General features: G+C 40.5%; 1 protein-coding gene across 1 annotated transcript in view; it reads right to left on the bottom strand.

Annotated features, from left to right (window-relative positions):
• LOC139198827 (microtubule-associated serine/threonine-protein kinase 1-like) overlaps window positions 1-19451 on the bottom strand; it is a 45890-nt gene that overhangs the window by 11077 nt on the left and 15362 nt on the right. The window contains exons 4-14 of the mRNA XM_070827785.1: window positions 19196-19268; window positions 15388-15548; window positions 13243-13318; window positions 10418-10627; window positions 9850-9951; window positions 5791-5923; window positions 3922-3989; window positions 3644-3720; window positions 2387-2595; window positions 1252-1390; window positions 353-485 (exon numbers count right to left, since the gene is read on the bottom strand). Of these exons, the coding sequence (XP_070683886.1) occupies window positions 353-485; window positions 1252-1390; window positions 2387-2595; window positions 3644-3720; window positions 3922-3989; window positions 5791-5923; window positions 9850-9951; window positions 10418-10627; window positions 13243-13318; window positions 15388-15548; window positions 19196-19268 (1381 nt within the window). The remainder of the gene's footprint in view (window positions 1-352; window positions 486-1251; window positions 1391-2386; window positions 2596-3643; window positions 3721-3921; window positions 3990-5790; window positions 5924-9849; window positions 9952-10417; window positions 10628-13242; window positions 13319-15387; window positions 15549-19195; window positions 19269-19451) is intronic.

Below are 19451 nucleotides of genomic sequence, written 5' to 3'. Positions count from 1 at the left end.
TGGTTTAATTCACAGCATAAACAATTACCACAATTGCAAAATGCTATTGTGATGGAGACAGAGAGCATTAATGATTCACTAATTCAGACTACACAGGAAGCATTGTAATGCAACGTCTTTATTTGGAGATTATTGATTTTGCCGGATGACTTGGCAGGTTGGCACGCATGGCTGGAGAAAACTAAAGGATGCTGTGAATGCCAGTCACTGGTTCATCCACCGTACATGCTATCATAGAGTTTTACTAATTTTGCCTTACGCACACCTCATTCACAAAGCCACTAATTATATGTGTCTATCTGCAGCCTTTCTTATTCTATAATGTGCCAATAAAGTCCAAAAACCTGCTTACCTGCTTATCCAGGAACTCTCTGGCATCTTTCTCAATGTGTCCCTCATACAGGTTGGTGGTGAGGCTCATCAGGCCCATCTTTGACAAGCCAAAGTCTGTAAGCTTGATGTGTCCCATGGAGGTGATCAGTAGACTATTCGGAGAAAGAAAAAAGTTAAAATTCTGGTACAAATCCATGTATAATGCAGTATGTGGTTATTTTGTGCGACTACATCATGGTCACAGTTGTTTTTCGACTGGTACTCAGAGTGCAGGTCTTACATAATAACCCCAGGGGAGAGTGCTACAGTAGAGATATGCACACACGAGAGTGCCATGCTGCAGATGAATGCACAGAACAACCTTTCGCTGAAATCCGTGTAGATGAGACCTTCTCCCTTTTTTTGAATAGCAAACAAGGCATTCAAATATGTTGTGGCCTGTTAGTAGCTGGTGTAGCCATAACATTGAGTTTAATCCCCTAGTGATCACTGGTATGTCTACCTTAACACCAGACAGGAACCAGCACAAACTGATTTTTGGTCTCTTGGGGCAGCAGAACAAACTGAAAACACCAACAATTATCATCTCGTACAGTTGTGATGATGAAGTCGTTAGTAAACAGCTGCTTATTTACATCCAACAGTCACGGAGAAACATTATCATTCATTTGGAGTCATGTTTCTGGCACCTGAGGAATGAATCCATTCTCCTTTTAGCTCTGTGCTGGTCTGCACCAACTCCAAAGGGAAATATGCTCCTCTATCTTTACTAGGTAGTGTCTATAACTTTGACTGACCTCCTGCAGCGACTAGAACTAAAATTACTGATTAGAGTTTGTCACTATGAGTAATGCCTTCCACATTACACAGTCATTGATTTGTTAAAATAAAAATATTGGTGCTGCTTCAAAGACTCACTTGTCAGGTTTGAGGTCTCTATGGACGATACCATAGTTGTGCAGGTATTCCAGGGCTAATACAGTCTCTGCAAAGTACATCCTTGCCAGCTCCACAGGCAGAGCCCCGATGTTCTTCAACAAAGTGGCACAATCACCGCCTGAAAGCACAGAAACACCACAAGATATTTTCTTATTGGCAAATGCTGAATAAAAATGTCTGAGACAATGGTAGTGAAGCACAGACAGTTTGCAGGATGGCATAATTTGATCCTCTAATGATGCAGAATAGCATCATAATATGTGATTCATAATAACAGCATTCCTATGATCCCGTGATTATGAATGGGTATAAACATTTGATTTTTTATATTCGTATACTTTTTTTTGGCTTGTATCCCACCCTTACACCCACTGAACCACGTTTGGCATAGTCATCATACATGAGTCACACACGACTACTCTTCATGGCTCAGTGTGCACCAACGACAAACATACAAGAGCTGCAGTAGCCAGAGCCACGACACTGTCCTGAGCTGCCCTCCAGACAGCACGACTGGAGAGGAAGATGAGTCGGGCTCGAGCAGCAGTGCGAATCTGCCAACCTTGTTTGACTTTCATCATCAAGAATCCCTGGGATAGTGAAATAAGAGTCTCATCTGGCCTTCTGGAAGTGTAAGGGAGCGATTATAGGGCACCATATCACTTTCATATCCTCAATGTGAGCGGACAAAACCATCATTTGCTGACAGTTAAATACATGCAGTGAAAAAGTTGAATAAGCTTAAAATCACCATCACTACAAGCAAAAAGTAGCTATAACTGGTGTGGTCAGGGCCATAGCACCCAGACAAATGATTTAAAAGAAATGAACTATGCTACGATTTTGTTGGAGAGCATTTCATGGAAGCTAAAGAAGTGCAAGGTCAGGAAATAGGAGCCAAGGAGAAAAAGCTGAAAAGCGTTGCTGTTATTTAACAGAACCAGATAGAAACCGGATCCAACATTTCCTGAGACAGCTGACATAGAAAAAGGAAGGGCAAACGGAACAGGCAAAGACCAGGTAACCCATTCAGACCAATCTCATAAATGTTTTCACCACCCTCAGAGTAATAAAGGTTTGCAAGTAGTAGCTCCAACAAATCCAACTCCCGTACCCTCAACATATTCCATGACCATGCACAGATGTCTCCGCGTTTCAAAGGAGCAGAACATGGAGACGACAAACGGGTTCTCTGCGAAGGTGAGGATGTCCCGCTCTACGAACGCCTGCTGGATCTGGTTCCTCAGGATCAGATTCTGCTTGTTGATCTTCTTCATAGCAAATCGCTGACGTGTCTCTCTGTGGCGCACCAGGTAGACGGCACTGCAGAGAAGACGAGACAGAGGAGCCGAGAGTGAGGGGACTGGTGGTGCCAAGACGAGGTATATGAGGTTACTTTTGTGTCCTTATTATGGAGTCAAGAAACAGATTTGGGAGCAAAACATTTGACACTGCAATCAAAACATGTTTTTTTGCAAGTAAAATACATTTGTGATTAAAAATGTATGCAAATCCAAGAGTTTTGCTTGCTTTTGAGCTGAATCTCATGTGCGGCACTTAAGATGTAAGGCACGTCTCCATTGGCCAGTCTGGATTCAAAACTTTTAGATTTGCAAACAAAACTTTTATATTTTCATTAATACATTTTTTATCACAAAGTTATTTTACTTGCTGTAAAATATTTAAAATGCACAATAAAGACACAAAAGAAACCTCATAAGGTATGGTAGAAAGACAGCAGGGTGAGATGGGGGTGAGAACAAAGTGTATTGTATGGGAGAATCTGAGAATAGGAAAGATATTCTATCTGCTTTTAGGCATGAATTTCATACAGTATTAATGCTTCACAGTCTCCCTCTGATCTGGTCAAGACAGCTTTAGATAAAATGAAAATCTTTTAAAATGCAACAACAGGAGACAACTTTTTTTTTTTATGTACTTTCAAATTATTCAACAACCCTGTGCCTTGTCCATGTATATAATCTAAGTTTGTTTTTTATCTTAATAAACATTATATTCTGAGAATTAGTTACCATTTTACAATGTACCATTTTCAGTATGCATTAAAATACTGTAAAATACTACTCATGATTTTTAGACAATTCACTACCACTTGCATTGTATTGTATGTGTTACCATATCAAGGACGATTATTTTGGACTGTTTTTTTTTCTTTCATAGTAGCAGCAGTTTCATTGGAGTAGTTTTATTACAATTTCCACTTTTTTTCATCCCTTCTTAATGAAATATGAATCTTGAAATGTGATAGTGAGCCTGAATGTTGACTGTTGACCTTGGAAACAGTAGTGTGAAAAACACTGTAAGCTACATTGGATTGCGCGAGTCAACAAGGTTTCTATCTATTACTTACCCATAAGCACCGTTGCTGATCAGTTTGATGCTCTGAAAATCTTCTTCACTTGGTGGCTTGATGGCTCTCCCTTTTCCCTGGTGACACATTCGACATTTTTAAATTATAATTAAATCAACACAAAGGCGGTTTAAAACGAAATGTTCAAATGCTCAAAAGTCATTGTTTCTTTGATCATTTTGACAGCTGAGTGTGTTTGAATAGTGGTGTGTATATGTAGTCATATTGTGTGTGAGTACATGTGAACACGGATCTGTCTGCGTTCACTTGTTCTTCACCTCTGCTGAGTCATCGGTCTCTGGAGTATGTGGACCCTCACTGTCATAGCTGTCGAGGCTCACGATTTCTGTAGAGAAACATGTTAGTTAACAAGCCAACCTGGTGTCAAAATGAAAAGAGACATTTTTCATGCGAAAACACCAGGCTTCCCACACTGCTGTGAGCTGATAAAACTTTGCAGCTGCTCAGACATCTTTAACAAAACAGCTATTCAAGTTTCAAAACAGCTGAGGGGCCAAAGCCGTCAGATCACAGAAAGAAAAACATGAGAATTAAAATAGCTTCTTCCTATTAATTTTTCTTGTCTCCAAAAGCTCCCCCCTCCTCTCACTTTGTACTTCCTGCCTCCTCAAGCAGCACTGCCAGCTAATTTTCACTGTTCCTCCTCTCTTGTATGTGACAGCTGCTAGAATGCACAGATTATAGTACTGTTTTGTTAAAGCAGGGACATAATTGAATGGTAATTAACTTTGCAAAGCATTTACAAAGCTCCTCTGTAGATATTAACTTTGTGTCAAATAAAAGTGACGGAGCTGACAATCATATATTCTGTCGGTTTCTGTTTGACACTGAAAACAACTGATCTTGTCTCTGTGAGGCACCAAGAAAAGAATTGAGAGTGTGAAAATGTGGATGTGCAAGCAGCTATGTGGGTGTGCATGCGTGTCTATGCATGACAATGTAGGTGCAAAAGAAAAGTGCAAGATCAAGATATCAAGTGGCACATTGTTAGCAGAGATTTAGTGAGACAGACCTAGCAAGCCCATATTTTTCATGAATTCAGAAATAAAATCTTTATTGTGTCATTACGGATCATTTAACCCATCAGCTAATGAACAGCCCGTGATGGATTAGACTGAGATCGGCTGAGCTGATGTGAATTGGAGCTGTGAGTTTGGGGGCCCAGTTTGAGCCATGATGATTAATGAAAGTGAGTGATGTCACTGCACCAGCAGCCAGCTAATGATCCAGCCGGTGCAAACTGTACATCTCCTCCATCCTCATGCTGGACATCCAGTAAAGCCACACGTCCTGTCAAACCCCAGGCACAATTTTAAATATTTGACTTTTTCAACTGCGTGTCCCCTGGTTTTCAACACAGAGCTAATATGGATAGAGGACAGTGTCTCTGTTCAGAAAAATACACAATGCTTTGCTGAAAAAAGTGAATATTAATGGGTTTATTATTCTTTGTCTTACTTGAACTTTGTGGATAATCATGCAGGTTTTGGAACTGTAGTCCCCATAATTTGGGGGCTTTGGTGAACATAAACAAGATTAAACAAATGCAGCATTAGCATTCATGTTTGCAGTGCACCCGTGGATGTACAGATAACTATCACTGGATTTCTTTAAACTTACTATAAACTAAATGTGAGGATTTTCAGGCAAGTGCTGGACCTATAAGCTATGACACCCTTGACACTGAATCTAAAATTGTGTGTACCATAGCTGTGTGGTCAAACTTGACTGCGAGTTTGAATTTTGTTGCAAATGGCTGTTCATTAATTAAAACCTTGTGGCAAAAATGACAATCTGTGGTTTTAAAGGAAGATAAGGAATGTAACTAGGAATGTAACTATATATAAAACCACAGACGGTCATTCTTATATTACAGTTTGTGCATTGATTAAACAAACAACTGCTTTCAATCTTTTACTCTAAGTTAAGCTTAACTCACAGACATGACGGTGGTATCAATCTTCTTCAAGTCTAATCTTCAAGTCTAAAAGTGTTGAACTAATCCTTTAACGGTTTTTGTTTGCTTTAAAATACAAGATCACTGCTTATTCCTCAAAATACAAGTCTATTTTTCTTCATCTACAGCAAACAGAAATAATTGCAATGAATGAAAAACTCTGTCTTACCCTCCAGTGGGTCTCTGGTCAGCCCCAACTGGCTGATGATGTATCGAGGGATGTCTGCCTTCATCAGTTGTCCCTCCTTGGCATGGTCCTCCGCCGCCTCCAGCAGATGGTAAAACTCTTCAGGGTTGAACTCCTATCATTAGAGGAGAAATAAAATGAAAGTGCCAAAGGAAGCTACAATATAAATGCACAACAAAGCTTAAATTGCCACAAACGAAGCCCTAACATCAGTATAATAATGAGATAATTCAAATGTAGTATTCAGATGTACAAAAGTAAAGCACCACAAAATGATCGCTGGTCATTTAACTTTAAGTCACAAATCAATACTTGTTTGATATGCAGAATCACACACAAAAAAATAATACATTTGATCTTTATATTTCCTTGAAAACTGCACTGTTTGTTAAGACTTGCAGGTAGCTCATCGTGGTTTAAGAAGTGCATGATATTTTGCCCACAATAATGATTATATCATGATATAGGTGATGTGGTTCTGAGACAACTGTCTACTATTTGTCATGATATATTTGTAACTGAAGAGTGAAAACATGCCCCTACAATTGTAAAGTAATGTTTTAGGAGGTCTCATTTACTAATCTGGTGATTATTTTCTCAATTAGTTGATTAATTATCGAGCGGTCAATGATATTCAATTTATTTTTAGCATTTCTACTTAAAAAATAATTCAAAATATAGGTAAATTAGAGAAATAGCCAATTCATTTCATGTTGATTGACAAATCAACTAATCGACTATCATTTCAGCTCTAACCGTACTTATTGTCTGTCCTGTGCACCAATCAGCTTTCAGTTTCAAAGTTTGATTTATTTCACAGTTCAAATTCCAAAAAGCAGAACAGTTCAGAGAAAATACGGTACAGCTCAGTATCACTATAAAATGTCATGGTATTGGTGCTAGAGCGAGACCAATAAATGGTCAGGGCAATATTATGTTATTTAAGATATATATTGGTACTGGTATACATGTTGGCTAATGTGGCCAAAGTGACTAGAAATGCCAAACTAGGTTTGAGGAAGTTTAGAAACAGTCACAACATTACACAGGGCAGCCAAATAAAGAGCACTGAGAAGTTGGTTTTTCGGCTGTGAAACGTCCCACTCAGGATGTATCTTGGTCACAACTTTTAAATAAATCGAAGTGATTTATATTGTTTGTTCCTGTTATGTATTTATGCCAGTATGTTGTTATTGGATTTTTCATACTCCCAAATATCATAATATCGATTTTTTTTTTCTGGGAATTGAACCGTGATGACTGAAGTGTTAGTTCGCAGTAACAAAGAGATGTGATAACATCTAATAAACTAACAATAACTAATAAAGTGAACTGATGTTATATTGTCTCACACCACATACAGGCATCAAAGTAATTCCACGTGTGCCCAACTTATAATCACAAAACTAGACTTTACTTGAAAATGCTGTGAATTCATGACCAAACACAGCTATGGAGCTGTCAAACAAACACAATCAGTGATAATACACCTCCCAACTTTAAATTGCTTTCTTGAAACATCCTTTTTTCAATGAAACAGCTTTTTGCGGTGTCCTGTGGGATTCAGTTTCATTCCTGTTGGTGGAATAACATTTTGATTAGAAAGCAGAGCCTGGGGCAGCCGGGATCATTTCCTTCCTCCCCAGCTCTCTCATATCTGCTTCCCTCGACCAGAGAGAAAAAAGAGACAGTACGGAGAGGGGGAATTAACCTGCCTCTCTGCTTCGGGATAATATTCTTGCGGCTAACAGCCTACTGACTGTGTGACATTTTCACCAAATCAGACCTCGCAACTGACTTGAATGCTAAATGAACTCTACGGCCGTGGACAACATTTTATCTGGGTGTGTGTCTTCTCCTTTCTAACCTAAGGGCCATGAGGATCTTAAGTCCCCTCCACATCCTGCCTGACCCTATCGACCTCTTCTGACGGTCACCTTGGCAACCGAAAGATGAGCCGGCAGGGTTGGAGGAGGGACCACGCCAGTGACGAACATGTGAGGCCATCAATCAGTGAGCTGATATCCAGATAGAGCTAATCCTTGTGTGTATACAGAGAGGCTTGTTACTACTAAGTAAGTTGAAGTGAGTTATGTACTGTATGTATCAACATGCCAAGGACACAGCTTTGCCTCCCAGCTGATTCAGAGCTGCTGCTGAGAAGCAGCGGAGGTGGAAAGAATATTTTACAGTTTTCAGTTAAGTGAGCAAAAATACCCTGTGGCAATGAGAGTGTATGCTGCTGCTGCAGAGATGTGTGGAAAGTCTGAATGACACAGTATAAACAAAACCTTTACCTGTATAATACGGTACATTCATACATTGACATCTCATGTATTAAGAATGCTGAAGGTGAAACTACATCTGCTGGAAGGAGTGTACATTAGCAGCCATTTCCTTACACAAGGGGACATAGTAAATATGCAAAACTAATGCAAAAAGGAGAACTCTGTGTATTTACAACTCAGACTTTACAGACACATTGACTGATCATTTAATGATATCAAGTGTTCCTCCAAAGTCCAAAGATATGTAGGTTAGGTTGAGTGTGAGCGTGAATAGTTGTCTGTCTCTTATGTGTCGACCCTGTGATTGCTTGGCGACCAGTCCAGGGTGTACCCCGCCTCTCGCCCAAAGTCAGCTGGGATTGGCTCCAGCCCCCCCACGACCCTGAAGGGTAAGTGGTATAGACAATGGATGGATGGATGGAAGCGTTTTACAATCCTTTCGAATCCACATTGCTTCGATCCTGGATATGTATGTATGTTTGCTGTTTTGTAATGTTTTGTTTTTCACAGGCTTAAAAGGGCACTCCACACATTTCCCATAATGCAGCTCTATAGCGTCTTTCATTAGACCCCGCCTGGCTTCTAAATGCACACTTTTTTTCAAACCTCACACCTGCACTTTATAATGCAGACTTTATGTTAAAAACATTGCCAGTCTCAAGCTTAACCCAAAGGTTATTTTTCAGACTTTCTCTTCTCACAGAACAGATCAAACAAGTGATTTCACACAGTGAGCACACAGACTGAACTTTATGTGCAAGATTAGTAGAGTGCCCCTTTAACAGCAACAAAAAAAAAAGAGTCAGGTGATGAGATGAAACGCCCCTTATGAATCTTTTACAAAGACTTATCACTTTCTTGTGTCTGAGTACAAGGAGCTTAAATCTATTCAGTTCTTCTGAAGGCAGCTCAAAAACTCAAATTATCGTTCTAAATCTTTCCAGAATGAACAAAGTGGGCTAAAATCTCTTGTACTTGCACCTGTACAGGTGAACTGCAGACACTAAGAGCTTGTACGCTCAGCAACAAATCTTGAATTTGTGTGTATATATACATCACGTCTGAAATAGTAGCCAAGGGGTTAAAGATACAGGGCACGAAGAGAAAGTGGGTACAGGGTCTGTATCTTGTGTTGCTAATTTGCTGTAATTTAAGGTTTTTGATTTGTAAAGATCAAAAACAGAGATATGGGCACACCATGCCTCTGTTTCTGATGAGATTGTGTGCTGGTATGTTGTTATAGAGTGCAGATTCCATGTGTGATTGTATAAATAAGTCTCTTTCATTTTATTTCCCTGTGCCCCCACTAAACTAGAAGGGAAAATAAAATAAAAAATGGACATGAAAAGAAAAAAAACAGACATAAAGTCTTTTTATTCATCTCAAGTAAAACAAATCTAACATAAAAGATTTAAAAAAGGCTTCACACTCCGTGACAGCACAGCTTCTAGCTGTGACACATTTAGAAAACCTGTGTTTCATCACTTCAGAGTGAATGCACAGCGAACCGCCTGCCCCACTTCTGCTCATTCTTTAATGCCACTTCAGTGTAAAGACGTCGACCCTCCATCTCCATGTGGGAGGACAGGAGTCTTTACCAGCAGATGAGGTAGAACAAACTCAGAATATAAAAAAAGTCCTCCAAAAAAAATCTTGTCACTTGATTCAATAAATTCTCATTTGGTGAGTCTGTTTCAGTGTATTGAGTTTCAGCGTGTGTGACAGCATTATCAGGCAGAGGGAAAGAACTCACCAAACACTCGAGGAGCCTGGCTGGACGAGATATGATGATGAAGAGCTTTTTGACCAGTTCAATGACGAAGGTGAGCTCCGAACTCTCGGAGCGCTCATAAGCCTGATAGCGACACAGAGACAGGAGACGGACAGACAGACAGTCAGTTAGAGATGTGCAGTGTTTGAGCTTTACATTCTTCTCCTGTACTGTGGTATTACTGAGCCAGCTCTTCCGTATGGTGCCATCTATTTTTTCCAAATGCTCACAGTCAGACATAAGAATAAAGAACACTCATTTAGCCAGCAAACTCATTGGTATTTCCACCTCCAACTTATCTGACTGTGTCACCGCATCCATGATCCACAAAGTACTCACTATCACATTTGACCCTGACAATCCACTCTACCAGCCTTACCGCTTTGGTAAGAGGTTTGTTCCCTCAGCCATACAAACCTTAAATAGGTGCTCTCCTTTTAAGTTGCAAGGAATTCAGTCTATGGTGTATTTGAGTGTCAGTCTTTGTTTGTGTCTCTGTTGTGTCACCACTGTAAATTAAGTGTCCCTTAAGTGTCACATCACAACTCACGTCATGCAGCAGCTTCTCCAGGTTCTCCTGCAGTTCACAGAAGTAGACGCTGGTTATGAGGCCCTCGCGTGATTTCGTCAGGCAGTCCCTGGCCAGCTCAGCCACCTGGTGGTGGATGAAGCTGAGGACCCCATCGGCCAGTGGCAGGACACTCTCTGGGGAGTAGTTCTGGATGAACTCCGCCAGCCTCTCCTCCATCTGAGCCGTAGCCTGATTAAATACGAGACGGTGGTTAACAGTGAGTTAGTGTCATGTTGTCAGGCTGGTGTCTAGATAACACAATCAACCAATGTGTAACAAGTGATGTGACACTATGTGACTGGAACACTGTTCGTTGAAATTAAGGCTTTTCGACTGATATTAATTGGTCTGTGTAATAATGACATCACCCATTCATGTGCATGTACTGTCTCAGATGGGATAAAACCTTGAAAAGTCATTTAAACCTATGATAAGATGTTTTTGTTCATTTCAGGGCAGCACTGAAGACAACATAGGCATACCATGATATCATCAGCAAACTTGTAAGTAAACAGTTGTTGGTAAAAACAATGCTATTGGGGCCGTGAGAGTGAACCTAAACAGAACAGGTTCATTGTTTTAATTTTATTCAATGTTATTATACAAACATCGATTACAGTTATTTCAAATACGACACTGGGCAAACAATATATAATGTGAAAAAGCAAGAAGCGGTCAAATAGTCTATCAGGCAGAACATGAGCCAGTCTAAATGATGCTACCAAAATCTGCTATAGCTACAGTCACTCATTTGCATAACAAATGTTTTAAAGCACATGTGACATATTAGATTTTAGGCTCCATTAAGCTTCCATTAAATACCTATTTCAGGTATGCAACTGCTAATTATTCTCCTTATAATGATGGTGAGGATGCTGCAATGTTGAGCCTTCATTCACATTCCTGGGTGTAATAAAATGTGGAAAAACTTGTTAGTGTTGCTTCACAATGCATTACTGTGAATGAGCACGGGATGATGGTGGTGTGTGTGTGTGAGTGTGTGTCTGTGTGAGTGTGTGTGTGTGCACACGCAGATGTTTAAGGAAACCTGCTTGCAGAGTGACATAAATTTCATGACATACACTTCCCTGTTCATAGACATTCTCGTCTCTCTCAGACAGTGAGTCGTGTATCCACATCTCAGGTTTAGGAGATTACATTACAGTTTGATTACATGTTGGCCAGGAGCAAGATACGTGATCTAATTGATTTTGCAGTCATGATCAATGACTTGTAGGTCAGGTCTACGCCGACCTCCAGAGTTTTCACACATTGCAGTGTCAACAGCTTACCGAGAACAGTGAAATAAAACGTCAGTGGCAGCCCTCTGACTGAAAGCTGTCTTTATGTTTGAGGTCAGTGAAGGTAAGTCTTGTTTAAAGTACAAAGGTGCAGATATTCAGAGATAACAGCTGAGTACATAAGTGTGCATAAGGAAATCTCTGAAAACGCACTTCTGTCACTTCTGTCACAGTACCATCACACCAGGATGTATCCAGGGCTACTTAAAGGATGTTGGTTCATTCTAACAGCCTGTATAGCATCTGATAGAGTATCTTTGAGATAAGGTCATCTATAAGGTCTAGTTTGCAACATAAAATGTGCTTCCACTAACATCTTCCAAGACCTAAGTAATCCTACGATCCATGTGGAAAATGTCCAGGACTTTATTGACTCCAAGCTTTGATGAATTTGTGCAACAAGGGCCCCATCATTAGTATCTGTCCTCCACGGTCCAGTGCTGGCACTGTCTACTTCCTCCCCACCACCACAACAGATCTCTTGGTCATGTCGTCACTTAACATGGCTTTCTTTGCTACTTAATTATTTTTAGCAGTATGACTGGAAAATTTGGAGAGAGAAATATGGCATGAAACAAAGGAATTAAACTGTGGACGATATAGTTATGTAGTATGTGCCCTAATAGTTAGGCTACTGGGGAGCTCCCTTTAGTATGTATGTTCTTACTGTGGTGTTGTAACTCCTGAGTATCTACATGTTGGGATATTATAGCTGCCCTGGCTCATCACTGAAGCCCAATTTTATGAAAAACTGAGCTGCTCCTTATTGAAGGAAAAGACTCCGACTGTTGTTCTCGGCCAATGGTGACTGTGGCTTTTTCCTGCAAGTTTATCCTTCAGGATATCCCTGCAACTCAGACAAAAATGCAGCAGCCTTTCTGATGTTCACGTTGCCCAAACACCCCAAAGCTACATTAGCTTAGCTTCCTGTAGTGGCTTACATCAGACTTAAGGCCTTGATGTTAGTCTGCAAAGCCAAGACAGCACTGGAAACCTGTCTATGTCCCAGGAAAAGCTTTACACTCTAGCAAGATCTGTCTAATCTAGCGTTCGGCTGGAGGACTCCTCTCACAACAATCCCAACAAACATGTAACAACACTGCTGTCTCTCTTCTTGCAGCCTTTTGCACTGGATCCCAATCAGGAACGCAGAATATTCTTTCAACAAACCCATGACCTATCTATATGTCCCTTTTTTCAATTATTTGTCCTCCATGGATAAAACCTTTTGTGTTAAATGTCCAACCAAACCCCCTTTTGTGTCAAGAGAAATAATAGCGTGGTTTGAGTGTTTCACAGTAAAAGTAGCTGGCCAGTGATGACATTTCTAGGGAATGATTTTTAGCTTGTTTACTTGTTGTTCTAGACACTTGATCACCCCTGTGGCACTCATCAGCAATCACCAGAAAGATCTGAGACTCTCCATTACAAACAATGAGCAGCGTGTGCATATTTGATGTGCGTATGGTTGGGCACTTGTGTATTTGTTTGTATGAGGCTGACCTTTGGGAAGCGCTCCTTGTAGACATGGTTCATCATCACTATTTCATTGTCATAGCAGGATGGAGAGCGCCCTGGGCTGAAGAGAGAAACACAGGGAGCAGGAGTGAAAAATGTAATCCAGCACTGACTGAGAAAATCAAAGAAGGCCAGATTGAGAACAACAGAGGCGGACGGCAGGCAGCCGGTGCGACAGAGAGATGCAATTCTATATTTTTCACTTGAATGAAGAAATAATTCATTGCTTCCCCACATGTCCATTCTGTCTGTACATTATGCTAATCAGCCAATCAAAAATTCATTACACTCCGTTTTCTCTAATGGATCCTGTGTCTTCCTGCACATCACGCCACCGTCCTCCAACACAGGCATCAGACATCAGACGAGCATGAATACCTGAAGACAAACATGTACACTTCCATACACAAATATGCATATAAGGTGAAGCTAAATCAACCGGTGGCAGAGAATAAGCCCCAAACCTTTAATCTCACATTAGCTCAAACAGCACTGAGTTTGACATTCACAAAAGAAAAGCATGTTATGAAAAGGTGTCTTGTGGGCAAAGACAATTTGGCTCAGTTTCACAGAAAGCTGTGATATGAAAAGTGATAATGAGGCATGTCAAGGTGCACAACAAAAAATATACTGAATACTTATACTGAAGCCATGAGATTATTATCTAGGGCAGCGACTGCTGAGGAGCTTCATATGAACACTGAATACTGATTAGTAGTGACGTGTTGTATGTAGTTGGGGCATGTTGCATCCAGAGCGGGGGCTATAATAGGTGTGGTTGGAGGGTGTGCACACCAGAGACTTCTGTTAATAGAGCAACTGCTGCACTCCGGAGAGCCTTAAAGCACAGGACACTGAAACTGATATAATATGGGTGGTAAAAAGTGCTGTGCTAACATTTTGAGACACTTACACGTACTCTGCTTGAGTATTTCCATTTTCTGCTACTTTTTTAATCCAATAAAATTCAGAGGTAAATTAGGGCTTTTTACTCCACTACATTTATATGTTTTGCATGTTTAGATTTTACATGCAAATATCCGATTATCTTACAAAATATGTTGCTATGGATTTATAGTAAGGTATATAGCGATAGCTTGAGTGGTAAGGTTGGTATAATTTTGTATTATTCTTATTGTCACCAAATCTCATAAAAAGACCAATGATGGATTACTGTGTCCAACTATAACCTCCCAGTTCCACATTTTGATACTTCAAGTACATTTTTGCCTACTACTATTTATGTGCTCTTACCTACTTGTAAGATGCTGAATGTTGTGATTTGTAGTGAAGCATTTTATAGTACTCTAACTTTGTTAAAGGATGTGAATAGTTCTACCATTCTACCATTTATTAATATAATAATTTATTCATATAATATTATAATCTAATAACAGCAAGGGTAAATCCAGACACTCAACAACACAGAATACACCTGAAAGATGAGAGCCCTTGTTTAAATGATAATGCAGGATACTGTCTTTAATGATAAAAGAGTAAACAAACTGAGTCCCTCCTCTCATTAAATGGCAGCTGCAGAAAGCACAGCATTCAACAGCATTGATAGATACACAGAAGGTAGATTATACAAGATAAGTAACAAAAAGGCTTGTGCTCTACATGAATGATTGAGAGCCATCTGCATCTCTTCATGGCAGAATGAAGCACTTGCTGCAAACTAATTAAGGTCTCCCTTTCATAATCTTAAAGGACAGCTCAACAGGCTTTCATAAAAGCTTGAAATGTTGTTGAGTTTTGGTTAGTTATTGTTTATTTTTTCTTCTCCAGATAATCTCCACAAATCAACTGCTCACTCAAATGAGGCTTTTTTGCCATATTTTTGAATAATCAAAAATTACTCAGCATCACTGCTATAGCCAGAAAACAACCTGATGGTAAAACAATGAATCATGATTGTTTTGTATCTGGAGAGAAATGTCAAATCATTATTTTCAGCTGTATGTTGAAAATAGCAACGTTAAGTCAGACACCAGGGGCTACTTCCTGCTACTACAAGCAGTTAAGTGCTTATATGGCTTCTGCTTGCAAGGATGAATTAAAAAAAACCTAAATCAAAGTGGATGCATAGTCGGGGGGTATTCGTTTGCCCGTGACCTGCCGTGCTCTCACCTGAGGCTTCGAGAGCGAGGGCGGACATGTGGTGAGCGTCGGCCCCCGTCATCGTCCGTGATGCTCTCGGTGCTGCCAAAGTGCTTGGACAGGAAGTGCAACTCGTCCATGGTCGGCTGGAAGGGCAGCTGGTGGAGACGCTCCTGGGATGAGCTGGATGACTGCAGACATGAAAAAGAGACAAGGTTAAGATGTGAACTGCTCTCTGTTGGATCCTTTTAAAAGCCTCCATGTGGCTGCAAAGTCTTTGGTCTAAAAACAGATATCCAGTGATGGAGAAATCAACAAGAAAGAGAAGAGGAGAGAAGAGAAGAGAAGAGAGCACAAGGTGTACTATGATGTGAGTGGGTAGAAAGAACTGAAACAAAGAAGCAACTAACTTAAAAACAAGGAAAAGAGAGAGCTGGAGAAACAAGAAAAATATCCAGAAGGAGTTAGTGTAGGAGGGCAAAAAGAATAATGTGGACGAAAACCAAAGCAAAAAGACTGCAGGGAATGAAAGAGTCACTCCATGTAAAAGTTGCTGCTTTAAGTGTCTTCTGCCTCGGGGGGTTAATGGCAGCGCCACTCGGTCTTAAACAAAAGACTTTTCTTCAGCGCAGGAGGGAAAAACCAGCCTGGATCAATGGGAGGTTTAATGAACACATTTCCCAATGGGACACCACGGCTGGCTTCGGCCACACAACGATTTCTGCTACAAAAATCCATTAAAAACTCCTTTCAGGTTTTAGCCACTCACGAGCTGCAGAAAAGCACTAAAATGACGATGTTGTGAATGTTGCAAGCCCAGTGAACAGAATCAATTAAGAAGTTCCCTGGAGACACAGAGAGGCTGAGGGAAATACCATTGGATATGATGGTTGTCACAAATAAAATAATATCTGTCCTGCTCCATTCATGCAGTCACAGCGTGCATCTGAAGTCACTTAATTGCATCCAGATTTCCTTCACTTGGATCTTAGTCCCTCCCAATTAAGTCGTGATGAGAGATGCAAGGAAATAGGAAACGAGGAAACACAATTCTGAAGATGGTGACACAGCTGGATCACCTGTCATTCAGCTTCAACACCTCTGATGATGTGTTTTGATGCCTTGGAGTATTCGCATATATATGAACAGCCCACGTAATACAAGACCTTGTTTGTTTATGAGACCTCAAGTTAACACTGATCAGCTGATTTTAACTAGATAGCGAATCAAGATAGATCAAATCTGAACTTGTTAGTGATATGACACCTGGGCTGGATTTGTCCTGGTATAAAACTGCAGTGTAGAGGTAAAGCAGTGTCAAAGCAGCCCGATCAGTACAATACCTTACAGATTTCCAAAAGGGTAAGGTCTCATCCTTCTTAGTTACTCCATCTTCTATATCTAGTCTTTCCTCCACTGTCAACTGTTTACATTTCCGACTATTTCCAGCATTCAGTAAAAATTTGCTTGACACCCGCCTCTTCATACGGGAAACTCCTCCACACACAAACACATACACACCTCCTTTCATCTGGTCTGTTCAGTATGCAAAGGTTCTGCCGTAACTAATCAAGCGAGTAATGGCCCATGTAAGAACCAGCAGAGCACTGAAACTGACGGGATGGAGGGGGCAAGAGGAGTGATGGAGGTGGAGAGGAGCGTGAAGAGACAGAGGAACTACCCTCAACCTCATCTACTATTAAAAAGAGATCAATAAGTACCTCTGCAATGTACATCTCTGTATATGATGTGAGGGGATGCATGAGAGGCAGTCAATGAAAGAAATAATGTGTGAAAAAGCAGCAAAGATGCAGAGGAGGCGATTGTGCTCAAGTTGACACAAAGGTACAGGGAGTAGATTATGAGTCAACACCATGCCTCCACCTGAGCGTCACACTCATTAAGGTCCATTTCTCAAATGGACTATTTACCAAATGGGCCTTGGCAGTGTTCATTTTTCTGAGTAGCCTCTTATGCTTCAAACATCTTTCGCTCAGACAAACGTGAACATTGTTGTTGTCTCCCTGTTTGCTTCAAAACACGTTTCACTTCCACCTACACTCGCTTTTATTTGTCTCTATTGCCCCTCTTTGTCATCCATCTCTGCCTCTCTGGGGATAAAGTGATGGATAGAGACATAGTATACTGGAACTGTTTGCAACTGCAAAGCACAAATCCAGATTGGTTACCTTTCATTTCCATTAACCCTGCTTGGCTTTTTTTTGCCTTTTTCAGTCATAAGCTGCAGATATATCAGGTTGATCATATCTTAGCAACTGAGTTATTTTTAGTTCTGGTTTACATGTGTTGCATGTTCTTCAGCAGTAAAAAGCATAGGAGTAATCATCTGAGACTCACTCGCAGCAGCAAGTACAAAGTCAAAGAACACAGCGGCGTGTGTTTGTGTGTGTTTGAGTGTGCATGGTACTTAGCTGCAAGTGTAGCGTATAATCATTTCAAAGTGGAACGCAGCAAAAGTAGAACATGCAACTTTAGAACATGAATTTACAAGCAGAATAGCACACAACGATTTTATGCATGAAAATAGATGCAAATTAATTCTTTGATATGCATATTCATGCAAAGGATACAAAACCAACCTCATCAATTTAGCAATAGATGAAAAATCGAAAATCTAATTTTGTATGTTGGTTTCATGACTTATGCTGCTAAATCATGGAGAAAAGAAAAAGCAGCTCTCATACTTTAGTGTAAATTAGTTTTCTCCTGTTTCTTAGGTAAAAGTGGAAATGAAAGACAGTGCCGTGTTTGATCCTTGTGAGTTTTCACTTGTCACACTATGAAGAGGGGAAAACATGAAGCAGTTTCTCTGTGAAAATGGCACAATTCTCACCAGAAGCCTCACATTTTACTTCAGGTGATTGCTGCGATGCTGTGGTGTCCTGCTTGAATACCACAATGTTTTCTGTTACAAGGACACACTTAGTCAGCTCTACCCCACATTTGAGAGAGCATAAGGTTCAGTGGCTGCCGCTGTAATGATACACAATAGACGAAGGGAAGTTGCAGCCGAATAGGCGACCTCGTGAAGAGAGAAAACACACAACTATTTTGATGCATTCTCTGAGAGTGTTTCTTTCACAGACGCACTCACTGGGATCCATTTCAGGTTCAGTGTCTTGCTGAAGGACATTTCGACAGCCACCAGCCCTGCGACTAATGGCCCTCGCTTCCCCTGAACTACAGCCACTTTATGTGGACATGTTGATGTTGAAGGCCTTTCTTGGAAATGAGTGTTAAATAACCTGCACCTACATGGTGCTTCTCAACCTCAGCAGGACAAAGCGCTTTACAATTTAATTCTCATTCACCCACTCACGCAGCAATGGTGGTGGATCTGCCACTGCAAAGCGTTGGCCTGGAAATCAGGAGACTTGCTGAACTGTAATATCTGTTGTTTAGGCTTAGAAATATATATCTAAGTATGTCTGTAAAATGGTGACAATGTGCAGAGTGGTTTCAGTGCTGATAATGACTTGGACTTAACTGATCCACACTAAATACGGTTAAATTCAGAATTCCAGCAATTAGTTATGTTCATTTGGTCACCATATTTCGTGTGGCCTCCACACGGTGAGGTACACAGATTTTAACTTAGAACAAAACAATGATATTGAGGTGTAAATTAGTATAGGGTGGCTGATGAAATCAGATAATTGAGGTATCAGGAGATAAACAGTTGGATCAGGGCTTCCCTAGTAATTATTGTCTTCTGCTGTCAAGACAAGATGCTCCAAGATGATGATAAATAAATGCCAAATCAAACACTTGCATATGAGCTGTGAGTGTATGGCTTTCTTGTGTCTCTTCAACTTACTGTTGAACTGGGTGTATTGGTGCCATATCCTGAGGAAGGCAGAGAAGCCAAGGACCATCTACGACCATCAGCCCTGTAAAAAAAAAAAACAAACAATAAAAACAAACATGAAAACCAGAAAACATATGTCAGAATCCCAAACAATAACAACAGTTTTCTCTATCGCTGTCTCCACAGCCAAACCTCCAATTTCAGTTTTTATTTCAGTCCCTCCAAACAACACAAACGGCGGTTATTCTAAAGCAATTCCACCACC

This window comes from Pempheris klunzingeri, chromosome 3, assembly GCF_042242105.1.
Source record: "Pempheris klunzingeri isolate RE-2024b chromosome 3, fPemKlu1.hap1, whole genome shotgun sequence".
Taxonomy (NCBI): domain Eukaryota; kingdom Metazoa; phylum Chordata; class Actinopteri; order Acropomatiformes; family Pempheridae; genus Pempheris; species Pempheris klunzingeri.
This window is presented reverse-complemented; position numbering and strand designations above follow the sequence as displayed.